General features: G+C 36.4%; 1 protein-coding gene across 4 annotated transcripts in view; it reads left to right on the top strand.

Annotated features, from left to right (window-relative positions):
- Positions 1-24,862, top strand: part of WASHC4 (WASH complex subunit 4) — a 62,309-nt gene extending 37,447 nt beyond the window's left edge. For 2 of the 4 annotated variants that reach the window (XM_086401122.1, XM_086401123.1), the window contains 10 exons: positions 31-135; positions 2,306-2,440; positions 4,527-4,635; positions 9,082-9,148; positions 9,624-9,710; positions 12,360-12,507; positions 19,360-19,456; positions 20,065-20,261; positions 20,592-20,691; positions 22,605-24,862. In XM_086401122.1, the coding sequence (XP_086257248.1) occupies positions 31-135; positions 2,306-2,440; positions 4,527-4,635; positions 9,082-9,148; positions 9,624-9,710; positions 12,360-12,507; positions 19,360-19,456; positions 20,065-20,261; positions 20,592-20,691; positions 22,605-22,672 (1,113 nt within the window). In that variant the 3' untranslated portion in view covers positions 22,673-24,862. Of the gene's footprint in view, positions 1-30; positions 136-2,305; positions 2,441-4,526; positions 4,636-6,471; positions 8,687-9,081; positions 9,149-9,623; positions 9,711-12,359; positions 12,508-18,447; positions 18,683-19,359; positions 19,457-20,064; positions 20,262-20,591; positions 20,692-22,604 lie in introns of those variants that run through there. The other 2 variants (XM_086401124.1, XM_086401125.1) reach the window with 2 other exon arrangements.
- The last annotated feature ends 1,081 nt before the right edge of the window (positions 24,863-25,943 follow it).

Consider the following 25,943-nt stretch of genomic DNA (forward strand, 5'->3'; position numbering starts at 1 on the left):
TTGCTATGGATTGTGTTTGTTTTATTACAGATTTTTATTGAACGAACAAGTAATAACAAACATTTGAACACTATTAATATTCGGCATATTGCTAATTCAATTCGAACACATGGCACAGGAATCATGAATACAACAGTAAGAACCTTCTGGGAGGGGGTGTTGTACAGATGTTTGATGCTGTTTAATTTGGAAGTTTAAGATAGTTTTTTCATTGAATATTCTGATAAATACACATTATTACCTGTTCATATAGTACCTGAATTTCCATTTTTCTGTTGTAATTGAAGTATTTGGCACTGAAGTTGTGTAAGATGGAAATGGAAGCTTTGTGATTCAAAAGGCACTTTAGAATGTCTTAGCATCACAAGGTCATTATAAATAACATTGGAGATTTGAAGACATCAGCATAAATATATATATCTATGTAGATTGTCTGATAGTCTCTGAAAAGTTGCTTTTGAAAGCAAATCATCGATAGTTTATTTAATATCAGTCCCTGGTGGCTCTGCCACCAGGCAAAGAATCTACCTGTAATGCAGAAGACCCAGGTTTGATCCCTGGATTGGGAAGATCCCCTGAGAAGGAAATGGCAACCCACTCCAGTATTCTTACCTGGAGAATTCCATGGACAGAGAAGCCTGGAGGGCTACGGTCCATAGGGTCGCAAAGAGTCAGACACAACTGAGCCACTAACACTTAACACTTGCATGCTCTTTTTTGGGGGAGGGTACTTACTAGTTATTTGATACCCTTAAAAATAGCAATTTGCTAAAAATATCTCAAATCTTCCTAAATATGGGCAGTCATGTGAGAGACTGAATCATTTGAGCTTATATGTTGTTTTTCCTCTGTTGGAAAAAGAGAAATCTTTAAATTTACCTGCTTTTCAGGTCACGGTTTCTCCTTAAGGAAAGAATAATGTGAATGTTTAAATAGTACAATATTATTAGGCATATTTGGGAGTAAGAGAATGAGGAAAAGTTACATGACTGGAAGGTTGCAAAGGACCATTTTTAGTGTAGTGGAGAAGATGTATTTGAGCTGATAAGTAACATGGTTGGAGCTCTTTGTTAGTGGTTACCAGTAGAAAAATGAGACATGGATGGAGTTTGAGATTTCAAGTCAGGAGTCATCTGCATAGAGATTTCTGAACCTTTCAGGATCAAACTCTTCTTTGACCTCATCTATCAACCATTCATGTAACAGATGTAATTATGCCTGTATTTTATGTGTCTCAGGCACTGTGCCGGGTGCTGAGATTAGAAAACCAGACATTTCTTGCTCTCGTAGTCATTGTACTCTGGCGGGAGAAACAGCTGTTAATCAGTTAACCACACTAATAAATGTAAATTCCTGATGTCTGGTGATGATGAGCTGAGCACAGAAAAAATAAGATCAGAGACTGGCAGATTTACCTACTATTAAGATGTGTAATAATCTTCTAAGAGCTACTACAACTGAGAAGATCAAGAAAAAGCAGTGTTTAAAGCTGCAAGAAAAGTTCTGAGAAAGCACCCACTTCTATAACTGGGTGATGAAGACTGTTAGTTAACATGGACATATATATGCCAAAATAATTGGTAATATTTGAAGGTGGTGGCAATGGAAGTTAATGCAAGGCTTTCATCTGTGGGTCAGAATTAATCTTGTTTTGACTTTAATCGTAGCTTAAACCCTACTTTTTCAGTGTTTTCTAAGTCTAGATCAGGGCCTTTTAATCCATCCTCAAAACACCTCCACTTGTCATTTTACAGGTTATTGCAGTCGAGATTTCCTAGTTTATTTAACGTATACTTGTCTTAAAGTCCCTGTCACTCCCACTAGAATACACTTGATGATGACAAGGGCAGTGTCTAGCATGAGAGCAGGTACATTGTTTTGCACATAAGAGGTGCTCAAAATATTTATGGGTAAATAATTGAATGTTTACTATCTTCCTTTAGGAAAGGTCAGAGAGCTCCATGTTTTTTACTTTAGTATCAGTTCATTCATGTAGCTTGGTAATCTCCTGAGTGTGGTTTATGACATAAAACCCAGCGTGTTGGCAAATCTGGTTTATGATTCTCACTATAGCTCTTAGTCATATTATTATGTGAATATTTTTTCCATTTTTTAATTTTTTTTGTGTGTCATAAAAATATTTAAGAGGAGCTTTTAGAAAAGTTCTGTAAACTTTGGCAATAAAAACTTCATTTAAGTATTTCATGTCCAAAATGAATTAGACTTTATAAATGGATTATTTTATTTAGTAGTACTGATTTGAAATTAATTTTTATATTTAATTTTTCCAATTTTAATTTTATAGGTCAATTTCACCTACCAGTTTTTGAAAAAGAAGTTCTATATATTTAGCCAATTTATGTATGATGAACATATCAAATCCAGATTGATTAAAGACATTCGGTTTTTCAGGGAAATCAAGGACCAAAATGATCATAAGGTATTTTACATGTTCTTTTGAAAAGGTGGTTTGATTCACCTATTGAATATATTGACATACCTTACATTGCTGTGCTTTACTTCATTGAGCTTCGCAGGTGCTGTATTTTTTAACAAATTGAAGGTTTGTGGCAAACCTGCGTTTTCAGATGATGGTTACCTTTTTTTAGCAGCAAAGTATTTTTAAATTAAGGCATGTGCATTATTTTTTTTATATGTAATGCTATTGAATACTTAATAGACTAAGTACAGTGAAAACGTAACATGTTTTCATAAATTAACGTGAAACCATAAATTAACGTGACTCACTTTATTGCAGTATTTGCCTTGTTGCAGGGTCTTGAACCAAACCTTCAATATCTTCAGCGTTTGCCTATATAGCAAGTGTTTATGCTGAAATTCATTATGAGTTACTCTGTTAGTGATTTTGTTTTCTTTTTTATTTTTCACATAACTCCCTGGTTTGGCTTCCAGTTTTCTGTATTTTCTCTTATAATTTCTTACCCTTTGCATTCTCTGTAAGTGAAAGTGTAAGGAAAAAGTAAATGATGAATGTAACCAGGTATTACTTTTCTTCGTTTTAAAATAATGCAAAAGCAGAACGTGCTCATTTTGAAACATTTGAACAATGTATTGTTTAACATTTAAACTAAATGTTCTCCTTCATTTCTGTTTTCTCCCAATTCCATTTTCTGGGGGCAGTTGCTATTAACAGTGTCATGTGACGTCTTCCAGATGTCTGTGTGATAAACATGTATTTGTGCATTACAAATACTGCTTTTTCCCTTAACAAAAATGGACTAATACTAAACATACTGTTTTGCAATGTGCTTATCACATCAGCACCTATAGATCTACCTCATTCTTCTGCAGAGTTGATAGTAAAGATGCATACTGTAACTCCTCTAACGTCCTACTGAGAAATAGTTTTTCAGTAGCCTCTGATTTCTCTGTGCTACCAGTAGTGCTACAGATAACATCCTTGCATATTTATCTCAGTGTTAGGGACTGTTTTTTTTTTTTTTAATTTTATTTTATTTTTAAACTTTACATAATTGTATTAGTTTTGCCAAATATCAAAATGAATCCATCACAGGTATACATGTGCTGTTTTTGAAAGACAAATTCCTTGAAGCGGAAAAGGGCAAAGAATATGATTATTTGGATTTTTGGTACATGTTGCCAAGTACTCTAAAAGTACTGCACCAGTTGACAATCCCACCAATAATTTATAAGAATGCTATTTTACTTTTGCCCTCTGGACTGAATTTTCCCATAGTGAAGTGAACTGTAAGTGTTAACTGTACAGAGGCTGCGTATAGCCATGTGGATAGAGAAACCAGCAGGCTTGGATGGATTTTATGTTTGATCTGCCACATCCAAACCTGTTTTTATTACTCTTCTTAAGCATCACCTAGTTCTAGCCCTCTTATATATTAGTTCATTCTTTTCAGTATCAGAGCAGCAAAATAATTAATAAAATTACAGATAAGTTATCAGGAAATTATATTAACTCATTTTTATTGAATCAGAAATTAATGTTCAGAGAAATAAATGGTGCTGTTGTATAAGAATTGTTTCCATTTGTTACTTATATAAAATGAATGATTGAAAAAAAGTTGACTAAGACTTGAAAAACCTTTTTTTAATTGGTGATGGCAGCTAGAAATTTTAGTTCAGCTGATGTGTGTTACTTGGGAAGGAGTGTGTTTTTATGTAAGCCCCTAATACTTTTCAGCCCATGGAAACTTACCACAAATCTCTGAACAGATGTTTCTAGGAAGCATTGATTTCTTTTATCTGTCTGATAGAGCAGTTGGAAGACTAATATTGGTAATGGGAAATCTAAGTTTGGTGGCATTCATAATTATTCCCTTTAATATAAAAATATTTAATTTATATTAACCTTGAATATTGGTAGTTTTTGTGCTATATATAATTTTTTTGTCATTAAATTCAGTAATTATTTTTTTGAACACAATGGAAATGCAAAATTAGAACAGTGATATTGGTATGATTGATTTGGTAGATATTTTATGTTTTAGGAGTCTTTATTAATAATGGCAGTCTTCAAATTTTCTCTCTAGTATCCTTTTGAAAGAGCAGAAAAATTCAATCGAGGCATCAGAAAACTTGGAATAACCCCAGAGGGACAAAGCTACCTTGATCAGTTCAGGCAGCTCATCAGCCAAATTGGTAAGTTATTGTAAACATGTTGGAAAGTAAAGTACAAATGCCAGGAATCTGTCTTATATATTATAAATATCTCATAGGAATGAACTTTAATATGTGTGTGCCTAAGTTTAGCTTTATTCCACTAGTAAATTCCTTTCCTTAACAAAAGTTTTTCAAGTATGATTGGATGCACAAATAATTGATAGATAAATAAAATATTTATAAATAAATACTTAGTGGATAAATAAAACCTCTTCAGTTAAATTAAAAATATAACTCATCTCAAAGGCCATACTCATAATAGTCAACTGGTAATTATTTATTGGGTGCCTATTCTTTTCAAGGTCCTATTTCAGACTTTTAAAAGAGATTCCCTCAGGTTAAGCCTGAATGCAAAAATGTGCGGTGTTAAGGTGAAAAGTTATTTAATAATTTTTCTATGCTCCATCATTTTATGTTTATATGTAACTTCTTGAGTTGTCCTTCTGCCTTACAAGTAGAACTTGTTTTCTGAAATGTGTAACACTATTTAAAAGGAAGAATTTCACTTAAAAATAATCCAAGATTTAAAAATCTGTATACTTATTTGAGCTTTTCATATGCATTACCTCTATTAATGTCCTCACGGTAACACTTGAGATAGGCATGTAATCATCTTTTTAAAGATGAAGAAAGAGAAACTCAGAAATAAGTGGTGTTGCTGGGATTTTAACCAGGGTTTTTCGGCTCCAAGTCCAAAGATGTTTTGTATTCTTCACAGTTGCAGACCGCAAGCAGTTCAGTAAATTCTTATTGACTCTGAAACTGAAACTTAGTCGTTCAGTCATGTCTGACTCTCTGTGACCCCATGGATGGTAGCCACCAGTATCCTCTGTCCCTGGGATTCTCCAGACAAGAATACTGGAGTGGGTTGCCATTTTCTTCTCCAGGGGCTCTTCCGACCCAGGACTCAAACCTGGGTTTTATGCATTGCAGGCAATTTCTTTACCACCTGACCCACTGGGGAAGCCATTATTGACTCTAATTTGGCAAAATTTGGCCTCCTGAGATTCATTGATTCATTTATCAAACATTTATAAAGCCTTTGTTACACCAGATATTTTTCTTGATGCTGAGAATACAAATAGCCTTTGTTCTCAAGAGGCTTTAAGTTTACTAGTGGGAAAGGTATAATAAACATTTAGTTAGGGAATAAAGTCAGTGAGCACTAGCTAAAATTATATAAATTAATTGGTTTACACATTAAAACTTTCTGTTTTGTATTAGTACAAGAACTTAGAGACTTTTACCTTTGTAAATTTTTAATTTTAAACAATTTAATAGTGAGATACTGTCTAGTAATCTTTTATTCATAGTGATGTTTAATGTCATATTAGATTGTAAATTTATGGAGCAATAGTTGTTAACCCTTTTTGAGAATTTGATGAAAATACTGAATTGATTTTCCTCAGAATAATGCCCCTATGCATGTTCACATACAGTTTTGCATGTAATATACCAGAGGTCAGATACCCAAAGCTAGAGTCCATGGTACTCAAGAGCTGTTTCTTCAGAGCAGTGTTGCTTAAAACTTTAAAATTCACACACCAATAAGTTTTTTCCCCTTGTGAATACTGCTTGTGGTAGTACTTATTTTATGTTTTTACATTTTCTAAAAGTAGTTTTGTACTATGAAGTAATCATTAATTCATGAGCTTAGGATGCTAGTCATTTTGCCCCCCAATATACATGAAAATACACATTTTTCCCCAGTACACAAAAAATCATGTCACCTCTGCCCCTGGCATGTATTGCACAGTTGGTGAATATTATCCTTTTCACTTTGTTCCAGTATTTTATTCTTTATTCTTTTCTTAGGAAATATAAGTTCTTTACCTCTGCCCGTAAAAATTGTAATATGCTTTTGAGTCTGTTAACTCTGTTGAGAAAAGGAGTAAGGAATCTAGAGCTGGGAGCAAAATGAGAAGTCTTCTTGTCTAATAACCTGCCTGCTGAATGAATAACCGCCACCATTAACATTTATTGAGCATTCGTTATGTGCCAAAGTTATTCTGAGTGCTTTATATGTTCTAACACATGTAAAACTCAATGCTGTGAAGTAAGTATTATATTCATTGATTCCACATATTTATTGAGGACAGTACAGTATTTCTAGGTGCTGGTAATATCTATGACAGTAAACCCAGTGTTTAACCCATTATAGCTTAATTTAATAAATGAAGAGACTAAGATACAAAGTTTGTAACTTGACCTAGGTTTTGTAGCTAAAAAGCACAGAGTTCAGATTTGAACCCAGTAGTCTAGCTCACAGTAGTACTCTTTACTGCTGCTCCCTATTTGCTTCTCACTAGTGTATTTTGCGGAGAAGGCAATGGCACCCCACTCCAGTACTCTTGCCTGGAAAATCCTATGGACGGAGGAGCCTGGTAGGCTGCAGTCCATGGGGTCGCTAAGAGTCGGACACAACTAAGCAACTTGACTTTCACTTTTCACTTTCATGCATTGGAGAAGGAAATGGCAACCCACTTTAGTGTTCTTGCCTGGAGAATCCCAGGGACGGCGGAGCCTGGTGGGCTGCCATCTATGGGGTCGCACAGAGTTGGACATGACTGAAGCGACTTAGCAGCAGCAGCATATTTTGATCAGCCAATTTGGAGGAAAACAATTTGACCAATTTGATGGAAAACAATCAAACTAGATACTTCATTTTTCTAAGATGCATATTAAAGAAGCATTTTAACATCATTTCTTATATTGAGATAAGCCTTGGATTCAGTGATACCTAATTGAAGGTTTTTAATGATATCAGATGAGATAATGTCTGTTAAGTGCATAATTTTATTATTGTAATCTATGAAGTATTGACTACTTCTTATCTTTTTGTTTGTTCTTACTCACAAGTATTTTCATTTCATTTGAATAGGAAATGTTGGCTTTAGGGTTGGAGCAGTGAAGAAAACAAAAGCTATATCATAGATCTTGCATTCTAGTTGGGGGAGATACAGACAAAAAGATATGTATCAGTAATAGGTGCTGAGTAAGGTGACATATCATTAAACACTTAATGATTTTAAATGATTTAAGTGATATTCAGGGAATGATACAGTTTAATGACATTTAGGGAAAGCTCTAAGTAGGTGACACGTGAGCAGGAACCTAAATAACATGAAGGAATAAGCCATGTGCATGCATAGCTAAGGAAAGAGTTTACCAGGAAGAGGTGGTGGTAAATGCAAAAGTCCCGAGTCTGCTTAGCATTTTTGGAAACCAGTTGGGCTGGAATGGAGTTAGTGAAGACCCAGATGGTAGGGTGTGGTATCAGAACAGTTGCAAGGGGCAGAATCAAAGAACCACTAACCTCTAAATAAAGGAAACATTGTTGAGGTGTGGCATACTGAAGGTGGAAATAGATCAGGAAACCATTGCATAGTGTAGTATTCTAGGCAAGAACTGCTGGTGGTTTGGAATAGGGTGAGAGCTGTGAAGGTCGGGAAAACTGGTTGAATTCTGGTGACATTTTGAAGGTAGAGCCAGTGTAATTTGCCATTGATTGAAGTATGAGGGAAAGGAGGGCTTCCCTGGTGGTCAGTGGTAAAGAATCCTCCTGCCAATGCAGGAGATGCAGGTTTGATCCACAGGGAGGATCCCCTGGAGAAGGAAATGGCAGCCCACTCCAGTATCCTTGCCTGGGGAATCCCATGGACAGAGGAGCCAGGTGGACTACAGTCCATGGGGTCACAGAGAGTTGGACACTACTAACTAAACTAAACAACGACATTGAGGGTAAGGAAGGAGGCAGAGATGACTTCACTGGGTTTGGCCTGAGCTACTGGAAGGATAGACTTGTCAGTTTCTGAGGAAGAAAATATAACTGGGGGTGAAGATCTTCAGTTGGAGTTAAACTTCTTAAATTAAAAATTCTTCTTAGACATGGAGATGTAGGCATGGGATTAAAAAAAGCCTAGAGGAACAGTCTTGGTTGGAGGTACTAGTTTGGGAGGAATCAGATAAGGATTTCTTGATACCACTTGCAGCTGTGTGTGTGTGTGTGTGTGTGTGTGTGTGTGAGAGAGAGAGAGAGAGAGAGAGACATGTTATTTAATGTGAGTGAAGAAGCTGTTGATAACAGTAATTGTTAAATGTTTGAGTTTTTAAAATGTGCTCAATTTAATGCATTTATCAATTAAAACACACTTATTTTTAAAATATTTAATATAGATGGTGTAAGTTTATGTACATTTATATTCAAAGAGTTGGACACTACTGACTGAGCAACAATATTTTAAGTGCACGAATATGTAACTTTTATTTTTGTGGAGCAAAACTGAAGTAAAATACAGCAAAGTCTCTTGGTTCTTACGAGTTGAAACCTTGTAATTGACTGCTATATATAACTGTATTCCTGATTATTAGAACTTAGAGTTATTTGTATAAACATCTGATTTTTGTGTGTATGTGGTTTTTAAGGTAATGCTATGGGCTATGTACGAATGATAAGATCTGGTGGCCTTCACTGTAGCAGCAATGCCATTAGGTATGGATACAAGCATATTTTTGCCTTATTTATGCCATTTAGAAATTTTATGTCATTTAAATCTGTCTTCATTGTAAGTAATATTGTAGAAGGGGCTTTTTTCTTGTTGATATATTTTGAGATCAAATATGGAAGAAAACCATTAATCCTACTACTTAAATATTTTTCTCCAATTTTAAATCTGTATTTTTTGAAATTAATTTATCGGTGCAGTTTGAAATGTTCTATAGATTACATAATTTGTAAAGATTATAATTTGATGATTATATGTAAATAATTAAAAATGCTGAAATTGAGTTTTGGAACTCAGTTGTTCCAAATATAAACTGGTGATATTAATAATACAAGTGAAATAAATGCAGAGTTCTTTCCAAAGATATTGTTGAAAAATTTAGTCTTACAGTACTGCTTTTCGTCTGTCAATTGCATATATTTAATTTGCTTTAATAAATGCCTTCTAAAATTCTTAATGTAGATTTGTACCTGATCTTGAAGATATTGTAAATTTTGAAGAACTAGTCAAAGAAGAAGGTCTTGCAGAAGAAACGTTAAAAGCAGCAAGGTAATCTAATCTTGGAAAAATAAGTTAAATTTGGAGATTTAAAAACATGTATGTTCATTTAAAGACTAAAGGATAACATATAAACTGATATGTCAGTGTTTTTATTATGCAAATAATGGTATTTTTATGGGATACAATTTGTTTTAAGACTGCAGTATTCTGAGATCTTTGCAACATCACTAAAAGGGATCTTCTAGACGGTGCCCTCAGATACATGTGACTGTTCAACACTTGACATGTGGTTGGTTAGTCCATATTGAAACGTGCTGAAGTATAAAGTTCATAACTAATTTTGAGGATTTAGTGTTTAAAAAAAAAAGCCAAATATCTCATTAACAAAATTGGGACTTCCCTGGTGGTCCAGTGGCTAGGACTCCTCACTCCCAATGCAGAGGACCTGGGTTATCCCTGGTCAGGAAACTAGATCCCACAAGCCCACAACTAAGAGTTCCTGTGCTCTAGCTTAAGACTGGGTGCAGCCAAATAATTTTTAAAAAGAAGAAATTAAAAAAAATCTCATTAACGAAATACATTTCACCTATTTTTAAAAATAATTTTATTTACTTATTTATTTTTGGCTGTGCTGCGTCTTTGTTGTAGCTACTCAACAAAGTAGAGTGAGGGCTACTCTCGAGTTGTGGTGCATGGACTTCTCACTGCGGTGGTTTCCTTGTTGCGGCTCCCAGGCTGTAGAACACAGGCCCAGTAGTTGTAGCTCGTGAGCTTAGTTGCTCCACGGCGTGTGGAATCTTCCTGAATCACACATCAGACCCTTGGCTCCTGCATTGACAGGCGGATTCTTTACCACTGAGCCACCAGAGAAGCCACTTACCTATTTCTTTTTACTCTTTTTTTAATATTCCTCTTTGCCAGCATGGTTCTAGAATACTGGTCCATCCTTATGTAATCTGGAGCAGTAGTGTCCAGTACAGTGGTCACTGCCAAATGTAGCTGTTGAACACTGGAAATAGGGCTAATGGACTAGGGAATTGAAATAAAATCTTTATTTCATTTAAATTTAAATAGCTAATGACAATCTTATTGAACAGTGCACATGTATAGACTTTTAAGTAGTGATTTTGGAACACAATTTAAAAGTTGAAAAGGCATGCAGAATTGTTAAGTATTTAGAAAACTGGGTTTTCTTATTAATAACTAAAACAGTTATTGAGTCAGGCATGAAGGGGCACCCTTGGACGAAGTGGAAACAATTTGAATATCAAAAAGAATAATGGTAGAAATTGGTCATAATACTGAAGAAGAATCTGTGATACAGTGATAATAAAAGTTGGAGAGACAGAGGGAAAGTTCCTTTTTACAGTGATTGCCAGCTAGTAAATATGAAAGGGATGAGAAAATTTAGGGGAAAAACCAGTTTTGCAACTACCACTGTAGGACTTGACATCAGACAAAAATCATCAATGAATTCTCAAACATTTTTGGAGAACAGAGTATTCACTGTGAAAACATTGTCTCACAAATTGATTATTAATCATAAAGGGGAAAAAACACCTTCCCAGTGGAGAGACTGATGTATCCACCTTACATGCTGACATAGGGCCCCCTGATGCAGTGTAATGGCGAGTACCTGTGTTGTGTTCTTGCCTTGATGTTTACTCATCAAGTAAAATAAAGTTTATGGCAGGTGATGTCAGGGAATTAAGAGGTTATGATAATAAATTGATTCTCTAAATGTACATTAATGTCTTCTGGAGCAGGTATCATAGTTCAAGATAAGTGAAGTGGTTAAAATGGTTAATAGATGTCTGCTTTCAGGAAGGAGTGGTTAGATAGTTGGACATAGTTGGGTCACATGCATCTCAAAGGAGAGAGATTTCTACCATTTATTGGTGGAGGAATAGTAATTTGAAAGTGATAATAGCCATACATAAGGATGTAGAAGCAGCAGCTAATGTTTCTGAAGGTTGACTCAGTGAATGAATGAAGGTCGCTCAGGCGTGTCTGACTCTTCAACTTCACGGACTATAGAGTCCATGGAATTCTCCAGGCCGGAATACTGGAGTGGGTAGCCTTTCACTTCTCCAGGGAATCTTCTCAACGCAGGGATCAAACCCAGGTCTTCCATCTTGCAGGTAGATTCTTTACCAGCTGAGCCACAAGGGAAGGCCAGGAGTACTGGAGTAGATAGCCTGTCCTTCTTCAGGGGATCTTCCCGACCCAGGAATCGAAACAGGGTCTCCTGCATTGCAGGCTGATTCTTTACCAACTGAACTATGAGGGAAGCCTGAAGGTTGAGTGGGAAACTAGATTCTTGAAAAGGAGATAGATTACAGTTGAAGTCAGGAAGTGTAGGAATGTTAGTGAAGAGAGTTAAGATGAAGAGGAATTTATTTACAATGAAATGGACTTCTGCACAGTTCATTTTGAGAAGAAGAAATACAAAACTCTAAAATTTCAAGAGGCACTACATGTTCTCTTTTAGGGACTAAGTTAATTAAACAATGATAAGCTTCTGTCCATTAAAAAAAAAAGTTCATCCTGTACTCCAAGGAAGTTTAGAGATGTCTTCCAGTAATTCATATTTTTGAGTGCTCTCATCTAAACTAATGAGAGGTGGATTTTAAAAGCTTCCCCTTCTTTTGAGAAAGGAGCCAAATAAATACTTTTTTTCTTTTTTTTGCATTTTAGGCATTTGGATTCAGTCCTCAGTGATCACACACGAAATTCTGCTGAAGGCACAGAATATTTCAAAATGCTTGTGGATGTTTTTGCTCCAGAATTTCGAAGGCCCAAGAATATACATCTCCGAAATTTCTATATCATTGTTCCCCCTCTGGTGAGTATTTTTAATACACAAAATGAATTTTTTAAAGTATTAATAAATAGATCCAGTTATTTTTTTACAGCAAGAAATGCACACAGACTGTATTGTTGACTTTTTGGTTGTAGATAAAACTAAATGTGGTCTCAGTGAATGTGGCCTAGAATTTTTACTTACTAGCTGTGCAGAATGAGACTTCTTTATAATTAAGATAGATTCTTATGAGTTAATAACTGCCAGAGGAATCCTAGTGTGATTTAAATTACTTGGGTATATTCCATTTTATATATATACCATGTAATCTTTGGACTGAATTATATAGTCATTTTAAGTGATTAATTGTAGACTGTTAAAATATGAAGTGTTTTTAAAAGCATACTATTTAAAGGGACTTCCCAGGTGGTACTAGTGGTAAAGAACCACAGATGGAGCCTGGCAGGCTACAGACCATTGGTTGTAAAGAGTTGGACATGACTGAAGCGACTTAGCATAGCATGGCATATCTCTACTCAGTAGTAAATATTAACATCTAAACTAATTTTTTTTAATCGTATATAGTGTGTGCTGCTCTAGTTCTGTAGTTGACATCTTAAAAATAACCACAATTGCAGTATGAAAACAGTTATTACACCGAGGAAAATGGAGTTAAGAGATTAGAGAGGTATATATTAGGAAAGAGTTATTCTTCTGTAAAGGTTTCTTTAAAAAGCTCTTTCTTAAAAAATTGTAAAAGAATAGCTCTAAAGTCTAAATATCACTGAGCAGATGTAACTTCTGATTACATCTAACTTTGATCAAGAGCAATAACTTGTTTAATGTTGCTGTCTGAATTAACACATATATTCTAACATACTATTGTTAGTTGCTCAGTCGTATTCAACTCTTTGCAGTCCCATGGACTGTAGCCCACCAGGCTCGTCCATGGAATCATCCAGGCAAGAATACTGGAGGAGGGAATCTTCCTGACCCAGGTATTGAACCAGGGTCTCACACATTGCAGGCAGATTCTTTACTGTCTAAGCCATCAGGGAAACCCGAAAGTGAAAGTGTTAGTTGCTGAGTCAAGTCCAGCTCTTTGCGACCCCATGGACTGTAGTCTGCCAACTTAGAACCATTATTATGAATTCAAAGTATCTGATGGCTATGGATAGCTTTTTTCTTCATGCATTTTCCTTTCTATTGTTTCTTTTTAAAATACATTTATTGTTAATACTCTGTTATAATGTTATACCATGTAGCAAAAATGTCCATATTTATCTGATAAGCATTGTCTTTTCATACTCAGATAGTTGTGAGACTGGAAGCAAGTCTATCTTAGTTATATTTCAGTAATAATGTAGTTAACTCACGGTGAATTCTCACCATGGTTCTTTAATTTGAAGCCATAGTAAACAGCAGTGAGGAACCATTTGTGGATGTGAGGAAGAGGAGTTTTGCAGGGCAGCTGTCAAAATTCAGTTAGTGATGGAGAAAACAGGTGGGTTAAGAACACCACAAAGAAGAAAAGTATGGGACACTATTGTTTTTTTGAGTTTTAATCTAATTTCAGAAAAAACCATGAAATATCTAAGGAAGAAATCTTTAACAAAGATTTTACAAAATGCAGTTCATTGCCAAGTAAGTTTTACAGGCAAAAAAAAAGTGAAATATGATAATCTTGTTTCCAGTGTAAGCTATTGTAGTACTTATCATATTGTACCACAATTATTTTTAAACAGGCCTCTCTTTATTCCTGTGCTGTGCTATCATAGCCCCAAGTAGCCACTTAGTTAAAATTTTATAAAAAGTTCAGGCACTCAGTTTCACTAGCCACATCTCAAGTGCACAGTGGCCAGATGCGGCTGGTGGTTTACTGGGCTGGACACTGTAGATGCACTGCGTTTCTGTCATTGTCAGGAGTGTTGCCCTGTAGAGTGTTAGATGGTATTCATTTTTTTTTACTGTAATTATTTCATTGGGCCTCCCTGGTGGCTCAGTGGATAAAGAATTTACCTTCAGTGTATTAGACACAGGAGGCATGGGTTCCATCCCTGGGTTGGGAAGATCCCCTGGAGAAGGGCATGACAGTCCTCTCCAGTATTCTTGCCTGGAGAATCCCATGGACTGAGGAGAATCCCATGGACTGAGGAGCCTACAGTCCAGAGGGTCATAGTCAGACACGACTAAAGCAACTGAGCACACATAGTAAGTTTCAGTAAATCTTTGTTGAATAAATGCTGTGATAAGTTAAGGTATTTTACAGGAGCTAAATATTTAGGGAAGTGCTTTTCGGGGGGAATTTGTTTATCCAAATGACCACTAAGCTTTTTAAGCCAAGAATATGGTAAGAAATACTATTATAGGAGGCGCCAAGATGGCGGAGGAGTAGGATGGGGAAAACACTTTCTCCCCCACAAATTCATCAAAAGAGCATTTAAACGTCGAGTAAATTCCACAAAACAACTTCTGAATGCCGGCAGAGGACATCAGGCACCCAGAAAAGCAACCCAACTCTTCGAAAGGAGGTAGGAAAAAATATTAAAGACAATAAAAGAGACAAAAGAGGGAGGGACGGAGTTCCGTCCCGGGAAGGGAGTCTTAAAAAAGAAGTTTCCAAACACCAGGAAACCTTCTCACTGCCGAATCCGTGCCGAGCTTTGGAAGCACAGAGGGTAACATAACAGGGAGAAAAAATAAACAAACAATTAAAACTCGCAGATTTCGAGCCCTACGGTAACTCCTCCAGCGGAGAAGCAGTGCAGACGCCTGCATCCGCCATTAGCAAGCGGGGGCTGGGCAGGGAGGCACGGCGCTGGCTGCATCGCTGAGAGTAAGAATCTGGCCTGAATACCCTGAGCACTATCTGAGCGAAATAATTTGGGCTAGCAAATCAGACTGTGGGATATCTACCATGCAAAAAGCCAGCCCTAACCTAAGACACCGCCAGCCCGCGCACAGAACAAAGGACTAAACAGAGATAGCCGGCTGCAGACCTTCCCCCTCCGATGACAGGCAGCCAGAGCCGGAAGGGGGCAATCGCAGCCCCAGAGAGACATTATCTATAAAACTGGCTTCTTTGCTAACTAAAACTTATTGGGGGTCTGGACGGTCAGCATCTGCCTGAGAAGGTGCGCCGGTTTTACACCCAGATAACCGAGTGGCGGGGAGGCGATAAGTCGCAGCATTGGCGCTCGCCAAACACCTCATCACCTGAGCTGCTCGGACCTGGGAAGAGCACAAAATGCAGGCCCAACTGAGTCTGCGCCTCTGAGGACTACCTGAGTGCCTGAACCTGAGCGGCTTGGACCTGGGAGGTGCATGCAACCCAGGGCCAGCCTCGGATTGTTCCTGGCGGAACAACCTAGAGCCCGAGCAGTGTGGGCAGGGAGGCTACACGCGCCGTGAGCGGGGGCAGACCCAGTGTGGCTGAGGCACTGCGAGCGCACGCCAGTGTCATTTGTTTGCAGCATCCCTCCCTCCCTCCCCACAGCGCGACTGAACAAAGAGAAGAAATACAGCTCCACCCACCAGAACACTGACACAAGCTTCCCTAACCAGGAAACCTTGACAAGCCACCTGTACAAACCCACACACAGCGAGGAAACACCACAATAAAGAGAACTCCACAAACTGCCAGAATACAGAAAGGACACCCCAAACTCAGCAATTTAAACAAGATGAAGAGACAGAGGAATACCCAGCAGATAAAGGAACAGGATAAATGCCCACCAAACCAAACAAAAGAGGAAGAGATAGGGAATCTACCTGATAAAGAATTCCAAATAATGATAGTGAAATTGATCCAAAATCTTGAAATTAAAATGGAATCACAGATAAGTAGCCTGGAGACAAGGATTGAGAAGATGCAAGAAAGGTTTAACAAGGACCTAGAAGAAATAAAAAAGAGTCAATATATAATGAATAATGCAATAAATGAAATTAAAAACACTCTGGAGGCAACAAATAGTAGAATAACAGAGGCAGAAGATAGGATTAGTGAATTAGAAGATAGAATGGTAGAAATAAATGAATCAGCGAGGATAAAAGAAAAACGAATTAAAAGAAATGAGGATAATCTCAGAGACCTCCAGGACAATATTAAACGCTACAACATTCGAATCATAGGGGTTCCAGAAGAAGAAGACAAAAAGAAAGACCATGAGAAAATACTTGAGGAGATAATAGTTGAAAACTTCCCTAAAATGGGGAAGGAAATAATCACCCAAGTCCAAGAAACCCAGAGAGTCCCAAACAGGATAAACCCAAGGAGAAACACCCCAAGACACATATTAATCAAATTAACAAAGATCAAACACAAAGAACAAATATTAAAAGCAGCAAGGGAAAAACAACAAATAACACACAAGGGAATTCCCATAAGGATAACAGCTGATCTTTCAATAGAAACTCTTCAAGCCAGGAGGGAATGGCAAGACATACTTAAAATGATGAAAGAAAATAACCTACAGCCCAGATTATTGTACCCAGCAAGGATCTCATTTAAGTATGAAGGAGAAATCAAAAGCTTTTCAGACAAGCAAAAGCTGAGAGAATTCTGCACCACCAAACCAGCTCTCCAACAAATACTAAAGGATATTCTCTAGACAGGAAACACAAAAATGGTGTATAAACTCGAACCCAAAACAATAAAGTAAATGGCAACGGGATCATACTTATCAGTAATTACCTTAAACATAAATGGGTTGAATGCCCCAACCAAAAGACAAAGACTGGCTGAATGGATACAAAAACAAGACCCCTACATATGTTGTCTACAAGAGACCCACCTCAAAACAGGGGACACATACAGACTGAAAGTGAAGGGCTGGAAAAAGATTATCCATGCAAATAGGGACCAAAAGAAAGCAGGAGTAGCAATACTCATATCAGATAAAATAGACTTTAAAACAAAGTCTGTGAAAAGAGACAAAGAAGGTCACTACATAATGATCAAAGGATCAATCCAAGAAGAAGATATAACAATTATAAATATATATGCACCCAACATGGGAGCACCGCAGTATGTAAGACAAATGCTAACAAGTATGAAAGGAGAAATTAACAATAACACAATAATAGTGGGAGACTTTAATACCCCACTCACACCTATGGATAGATCAACTAAACAGAAAATTAACAAGGAAACACAAACTTTAAACGATACAATAGACCAGTTAGACCTAATTGATAGCTATACGACATTTCATCCCAAAACAATGAATTTCACCTTTTTCTCAAGCACACATGGAGCCTTCTCCAGGATAGATCACATCCTGGGCCATAAAGCTAGCCTTGGTAAATTCAAAAAAATAGAAATCATTCCAAGCATCTTTTCTGACCACAATGCAGTAAGATTAGATCTCAATTACAGGAGAAAAACTATTAAAAATTCCAACATATGGAGGCTGAACAACACACTGCTGAATAACCAACAAATCACAGAAAAAATCAAAAAAGAAATCAAAATTTGCATAGAAACGAATGAAAATGAAAATACAACAACCCAAAACCTGTGGGACACGGTAAAAGCAGTCCTAAGGGGAAAGTTCATAGCAATACCTCAAGGCACACCTCAAGAAACAAGAAAAAAGTCAAATAAATAACCTAACTCTACACCTAAAGCAACTAGAAAAGGAAGAAATGAAGAATACCAGGGTTAGTAGAAGGAAAGAAATCTTAAAAATTAGAGCAGAAATAAATGCAAAAGAAACAAAAGAGACCATAGCAAAAATCAACAAAACCAAAAAAAAAAAAAAAAAAGAATGTGCTGGGGAGGGGAGGAAGGTCCAAGTAGCTCTGTCAAAAATCCTTCCTTCATTGTCTCAACATCTCCAAGTACCAGGGCTTAGACTTAGGCCTCTTTTTTGCACAGGCTGTGGCCTCTCTTGTCGTGCTTTGCTCATTTGCATTGATACCACAGCCCTGATGCCTTTGTGGATTCACGGGGTCGAGAGGGGTTCCCTTAATGCCTTCCAGGTTTCCCCGCCATACTTCAGAAACATTTTATGAATGGAATGCACACATGTATTAGATAAATGGTCTTTCATCTGGGAAGGAAGAGAAGCCAACATTCGCTGAGCTCCAACTGTGCCAAGCACAGCGCACGCTTTGCTTCTGGTTTGCTTCAACCTTCCCTGCAAGGGGCGTCCAATACTATGGATTTTAGAGGTGAAGAAATCAAGACCCTGCAAGGTAAATAATGTGCCCCAGCCCACCCAGTTGTCACTGGCCAAGTTAAGTCTAAACTGAGCTCTGAATGACTCCAAATTCAGGCTATTTATCTGTTCCCTAAGCTGTCTTTCAAGTCTCAAGAATGGAGTCTTCTGGAACGACTCCAATTAATAGTCTGGCTGCTAGGACTGTGGGTCTTTGAGGTTTCTCTGGCCTCCTAATAAAGTGATTTCTGATGAAAAAATAAACAAACAAACAAAAAATACTATTATAGCATGAATTGGGTGGGCAGAAGTAAGCATTGCTGTGTTTCAGAGTACTTAAGCTTTTAAGTAAAGCAGACCTACTTTTCTGACTCAGCTTTGCTTTAGATTATGGCTTTCAGGAAGTTACTAAACTTCTCAAGCCTTAGTCCCTTCATCTGTAAAATGTGCATGATATTTTAGAATGAATCTTATAACAAGGCACTGTGCTTGGGTTAAGTGGTGATTGAGGGAGTGCTGACATTTAAAGGATTTGGAAAAGAGCCATTATGAGATACTTACACATATTGTGATCTCACCAAGAAGCTTTTTATATGAGGCAAGTGTTTCAAATCAAAAAGGCAGGAACTTAGAAGAGATTCTATTTATAATTTTTGAAATGTCTGTTTTAGGAACTAAATTCTGACTCTTTTTAGCACAGTCGTTTCTCTGATACGTTGTTATATCTTTTTAGACCCTCAACTTTGTAGAGCATTCCATTAGTTGCAAGGAGAAGTTGAATAAAAAAAATAAAATTGGAGCTGCCTTTACTGATGATGGCTTTGCCATGGGTAAGCTTAGTGAAATTCTTTTCCCATGAATTTTGTGTTTACCTTACAATGAATTTTTTGAAATGTTTGCTTGAGAATAGGTCTGTGTGCTCTGCGTAGATTTGTTTTTCACAAGCTGTGTTTATTTACTGTTTACTTTTTAGCTGGGTCATCTGATTGGTAATACTTGTTTCCCATCATTTGTGCTGTTCCTGCTCCTTTGGTATTGCTGATCACTTGGATTAATTATTTAGGCTTTGTTTTTGTTGTAGTTTTACAGTCTGACCATCTTTTATTTAGTTTCTCTGGTTTCCTTGTAGTTCCCTCACTTGTCTGTTTAGCAGTAGAACCACTCTTATAGCCCTATGTTATCTCCAGGTGATCTGCAGATCTTCATAGCCATATTATTTCTTTTTATCTTCTTGATTGGCTTTTTTAAAAAAATTTCTTTATAGGATCACATCTTTTTAAGGAGGAATTAAGCCATGTTGCTAAACTTCTCATTTGTGCTGTAAAGTGTAATTGGAAAGAGGATTAATTTTAAAATGGTTAATTTTAAGAATTATTGGTGGAGTAGAATACAGTCTGTGTACACATTGTAATTTGATTTTGGTTTTGCTGATGACTAGGTGTGGCTTACATTCTGAAGCTTTTGGATCAGTACCAGGAATTTGACTCACTTCACTGGTTCCAGTCTGTTAGAGAGAAATACCTGAAGGAGATGAGAGCAGTTGCTAAGCAACAGAATGTACAGTCGACTAGTCAGGATGAAAAACTACTACAAACCATGAATCTCACTCAGAAACGACTGGATGTTTATCTACAGGTAGAGGAGAATAATAGTCAAATCTGGTTTGACTTTTTAATACCCATTACTTCTTGATCACTGAAAAAATGTCAATCGTATTGAAACTCCCATTTTAATAGGTGAGATGAACAGTGGTCATAAAGAGTATATTTTTAAATGAATGGTACTTGGAAGCCATTTGACCCGTATCTTTAAAAATGGATGGATTGCTTCTTTCAGTTTCTGTATTTATGATTTGCACTCACTAGAGCATTTTAGAAAAATGAAGAGATATTAAATATGGTAATTTTGATATTTTGCTAAAATACGTATTTTCAACTTTTATTTCTGATATTTTTATTTACTTAGGAATTTGAATTGCTGTATTTCTCACTGAGCAGTGCAAGAATTTTCTTCAGAGCTGACAAGACTGCGGCTGAAGAAAACCAAGAAAAGAAAGAGAAAGAAGGTTAGTGAGTGGCTTTTATTTGGAAAGACTAGTAAATCTTTCATCAATAATAGATTTGAATACCCCATTTTATTTAGTCAGACTTTTCTTTTTGAAAAAATATATAAACCTAGAAATGTCCTTTTTTTTTAAGGAAAGCCTAAGTGGATCATTTATGAAACTGAAAAGAAATTTAACATGCATTTCATTCTGGAATAACACTTTATTCAGTTCATCTTAATTTAAAATTGTACAAAGTTTGGGTTTTTTCTTTCTCCCTTCAACTGTTAGCAGATGAGAAAGAACAGATTAGAGGAGACTAAATGCTGCTGAGTGCAGAACTGCTGATGACTAGATGTTGACTGAATGCCTGGGCCAGGTGTCTCAGGAGGCATAACAGTCAAGACTGTTTCAGTATCAGAGTGAATAGCCTCCTGTGCTCCTCTATAGCCAGACCTTGGAGAATCAGAGCAGTACAGCCATAACTGATGGTCACTGGGGAGAGGATTCTGTCAGATACAATCTATGTGGATGTAAATTCTTCAGTATTTCATATTTAAGGGACCCTCATGATCATTTCTCAGATTTGAAATTTAGCACCAGTTGTTTTCTCTGAAAAATGGTTATTTCCTTTTTCTGTTATGGAAGTTATGCCACTTAGGCTTCCTCTTTGGACGCTCAGAACTACGTACGGGCTTCGTGTTTGCCCTGCTTGCTTTCTTCTTCTATCACACAGCGATCAAGAATAAAAGAACTTCATGAACTACGATATTTTTATTAATCTTATCAGTTAAGTTTTTTAAATATTTCACACTGAAGAGATCATTCATTTCTGTAGACCACTTACACCCATTGCCCTATTCCCCATTGATAATGTCACATCAGTATTACTAGCATATGCAAGCATTTTTGGAATCTATACTAAGTATTGATAATTGTGTGCTTGAAAAATGATTTCAGGCTGTTGCTGGGAAGATACTCAGTGTTTATTAAATGAAAAAATACGTATTTACTACTTTTGGGTTCATTTAAAAATAGTATTTAGCAGAGTCATCTGGAAGGATCTGAGTCAGTATAATCTAAACTGTGAAGAGTTTAGATTAGTAACTGAACTGTGAGTTCAGTTTAGATTAGAATCTAAGAGTTTAGATTCAGTAATTCAGTTACTGCATAGGCTGTGCTCAGGCCTGTCGTGATGCCAGAACCTTGTCTGCAGGTGGACTGGATGTTTACTTTGAAGGCCTAGAGCATTAAGACAAAATGAACATTGCAGTCTCAGGAGAGCTCCTTGCTTTGGACTGCTGTTCTTTAGGAGCTCTCTGGGGTTTGGGGTTAATATATGTCACCCAGATAGCTGCCTGATGCCTGGGTGGTGGCTCTGCTATAGGGCTGTTAGCTAAAAGTTGCTCAGAGTTGTCAGAGTTGCTAAATGTATTAGCTAAATAGTTTTGCTCTGTTAATGAAGTATATGCATATGACATTTTGCACAAAAAGCCAGAAATTCACTTTATTATGTTCATAATAAAAAAATCACATTTAAAAATAAATTATAAACATAATTGGGAAGGGATTCATTCTGGACAATTTTATATGTGAATTTGCAGTCATGTTTTTACCAGTAACAGCACTACAATTTCCTCACCCACATGGGGGAACGTGCAGTGTGAAAACAACCCCACTCCAGACATAGTTCTGATGTCTCAACAGTTCCACACCCCGATTACAAACTAGTCAGAACATCACATTTGCAGTATTTAGCCTGGAGTTCTAAAACATGAAGGCAGATAAACTGCATATAATTTGTGATATTAGAGAAGTATTTGGTAGATGCAACATTCTGTTCATTTGAAATTTAGCAATATTGTCCTTCTCAATTTTAGTTTGTTTTTTTAAATGAACATAAATATGTCCATTATTTTTACTCATGCTTTCAGAAGAGACTAAAACAAGCAATGGAGACCTGTCCGACAGCACGGTGTCTGCAGATCCTGTTGTCAAATGATACTGATGGTTTGCGTTTCCCCTGTGAGATCATCAGAATTGTACGTGGAATGGATGTTATAAGCTAATAACAGAGTGTTTCCTGGGCCACATCTCTGGGAAACATTTAGATGCTGCATCTCTCTAAGGCAGTGCTCTAAAGTGAAGTCCATTCTCCGTCTAAAAGCTGTACTTTTCGAAGGTTGAGAATGAGATTTAAAGATGAGATTTTTTTCTTGGACTTTAGGCTTGGTGTGCCTGCTTGGGAACCGGTATTTGAAATGAAGTGTTAAAGGGTTAACCCACATTCCTAAACTGCCACCTCAGATCTCTTATAATCTACATGAATGTTTATAATTTGTATTTGCGTAGGTCTTTGATCCATATTTGTCTCAGTCATTGGAAATTCAGTGCATATACTATGTACAGCCAGTAAATATGTTTAAACAAAAGGAGTTGAGGCTGAAATTCATGAAGCATACATATCAATATTCTTATAAAAGGGATATATGAAGATGGTCTTGACACTAGAGGTGAGGCCCTGGTGTATCCTTTATGTACAGTGTGAACTGGCTCGTTGTTAATGTCACGTGACTCACAAGAGCTGCTGCTGTCTGGTGAGGTATTTTATAACTCGTTTACATTGCTTTGAGAACTGATTTAACCTCCAACAACTGCTTTAAATTTAAGATTTACTTAATACTCAAGATGGAGGAAAATACAGATAAAGCCATAGAGTCCTGCTTGACGCTTTACTTTTGGCTGAAGGCATATATGATACCAGAGAAAACTGAATGAATTCTTATTTCTACATCCAAACTCAGGTTTCTTCTACATTAGGTTCAGTTGAAGTCTTGGTGATGGTTTGGGCAGATTTTTTTTCTTTAAACCAAGTATAATCTAAGAAATCAGATTTAGCACTGTGCAGGCTTTAAAAAAATTACCACTGTGAGAATGAAGTTCTAAATAACTAAATCATTTTACTGATTTAAAAAGTACAGAAAGATTTAGAGTAAATTTAGTTCTGGACAAGCTATTATTAGCTTTATTTTTGTAAAGATTATATCAGTTAATAGTAAAATGGTTAATCATGGCCTATAATATTTTAATATAATACAATGATACCTTTACAGTGAAAACAAAGTTTGAAACTTTACATGTAATACTAATGTTATTTTAGGAAATACTTGATTTTTCCGTTGCACTTGCCTATAAAGCATTTCTTTGGGTAAATTTTGTGAGTAATTCTAACGTTGTTTGATTTCCAGCTTTTGGAATGGGTGTATAATGCCCTGTCTGTTCTCATTGGTCACAGTCAGGGTAACTTTCCCAGCTCAAGATAAACACTTTCACTGTTAAAATTCAGAAGAAACAGAATAGGTAGGAAATGTTTTTTATTGTGTCAACATGACTTATAGAATTATGTACAATGGATGGATTAAAGGCATTTAATATTTGTAATTCATACTAATTGTAGAAATGGCCCTGAAGCATGCTGCATAATTAATAATTTATATTTTGTCTTAAATGTTTATAGTAATGATCTTGCATTTGACTCTATCAAATTGGTCACCATTTCATAGCAACAGTATTACTTTTTTTTTCTTCTCTAACTTCCCTAAAATCGTTTCCTTTAATAGAAATTCTAATTAGAAGAGAATCAAAGGTTTCTGTCATTTTCCCCACATGTCAGTTATTTTATCCATACTAGATAGAGGTCACATGCTGACTCCATGGATACCTATGATTATGAAAAATGTGAGAGATCAAGTTTTACCTTTAGTTCAAAATAATGTGTCACTGCAGACTGGATAAGGTATAATAAATTTACTTATTTGACATCTCTGAAAAAGATTACGCATATTTAAATGCTGTTGCAGTGCAGAGCAGCAGGGCTGAGTGTCTCACACCTAAGTTAATGCACAGTTTAGATGATGGTTTTCCTTGCCAGTGTATTAATGTTAACATTTTCATTTTTTTCAGACATACTGCAATTTAAAATTTGTGTGCGCATTTGTTGTGAATTCACAGAAAACTTAATGTTCAAATTCTCAGGAATTAAAGACTAACCATAACATTGTCAATTCTAATTAGATTTTATAAAAGATGGTAAGTTTGTTATCTCCCTTAAGTGGGGGCTTTCCTCTCCCCCAGTTCTAAGAGAATACAATATGTATAATAGAACATGAATAAATGCAATTTCCAAAATTTACTTCCTTTGGATGTTTGTTCAGATTTGAATGTCTTAAACCAGTAGTTCTTACTCTTTCTGGAGTTCCCTTTAATAGTATGTGGAAATGTCTTTAAACAAATGCTTGCAAGCATATAGGCAAGACATTTCAAGTATAAAATTGGTATTGGCTCCTCTGTGTAGTCCAGGTGGACTTTTTGTTCTCTTTCCTTTTTATATTTTTAATCTTTCTGTTGCTTGCTGTTTTCAAATAAAAGAACCCAAATGAGTGTATAATTTTAAATCTTACTCCTGGGAGGGGATGATTAATCTGTGGTGCTGTAGTGCCATTTGCAGTCATGACTTGGACTGGAACAGCGTAATAAAGGAGAGCGTTCTAAATACTATGCTGGAGAAGATGTTCTGCTTTTCTCTTCTGAGGTGGTAAATTTGGAAGGTTGTGGGAAAGGTGAGACAATACCATCACATACATTGTCCTCTTACTTTTTTATGCTGGACTGGCCAAATATAAATGGTGGACTTTAGCCAGTTTTAATAATTTTAGTTCTTTATCCAGCTTAAGTTGCAGAAGTTTTGGACTGATGGTATTCCTTTTCTTACAAGATTTAATGCCACATTTTTTTGTTTGTTTGTTTTTAGATGTTAGGACAATTAAAAGTTTAGATTGTCACAGATTTCAGTTTTAAAAAAGGAGTCCAGAATAAGTGGGTCTATTAAGTGAAGTCATAGAACTGTGCAGTGAACTCAGATGGTGATGACAAATGAGAGTTGTTTATATAGGAATTTCTTATAGGAAAGGTTGATTTGGGCAAGTATATAGATATTTTCCTCTATTGTAATAGTTTGGTTCTTCTTTATCACCTAGTTTACCTAATAGCACTGGTTCCCATGAGTGGAGAACATACTTGGGGAAAACAGGTGAAATTTCTCTCTCAGTCCGTGTAGATCTGATGTAATTCTGGAGTCACCTTGTAATGTAAGATCTTTGTGTATTGAAACATTCTCTGGTAATGCAGTCATTATCATTAATGTGGGGGGCCAAAAAGTTAACACTTCTGTACCCAGACTCTCCTGTTTATATAAAGGTGGTAGTGTTACAGTA

Source organism: Bos grunniens, chromosome 5 (genome assembly GCF_055505025.1).
Source record: "Bos grunniens cultivar Pamir isolate PY7600 chromosome 5, Bosgru_T2T1.0, whole genome shotgun sequence".
NCBI classification, from domain to species: domain Eukaryota; kingdom Metazoa; phylum Chordata; class Mammalia; order Artiodactyla; family Bovidae; genus Bos; species Bos grunniens.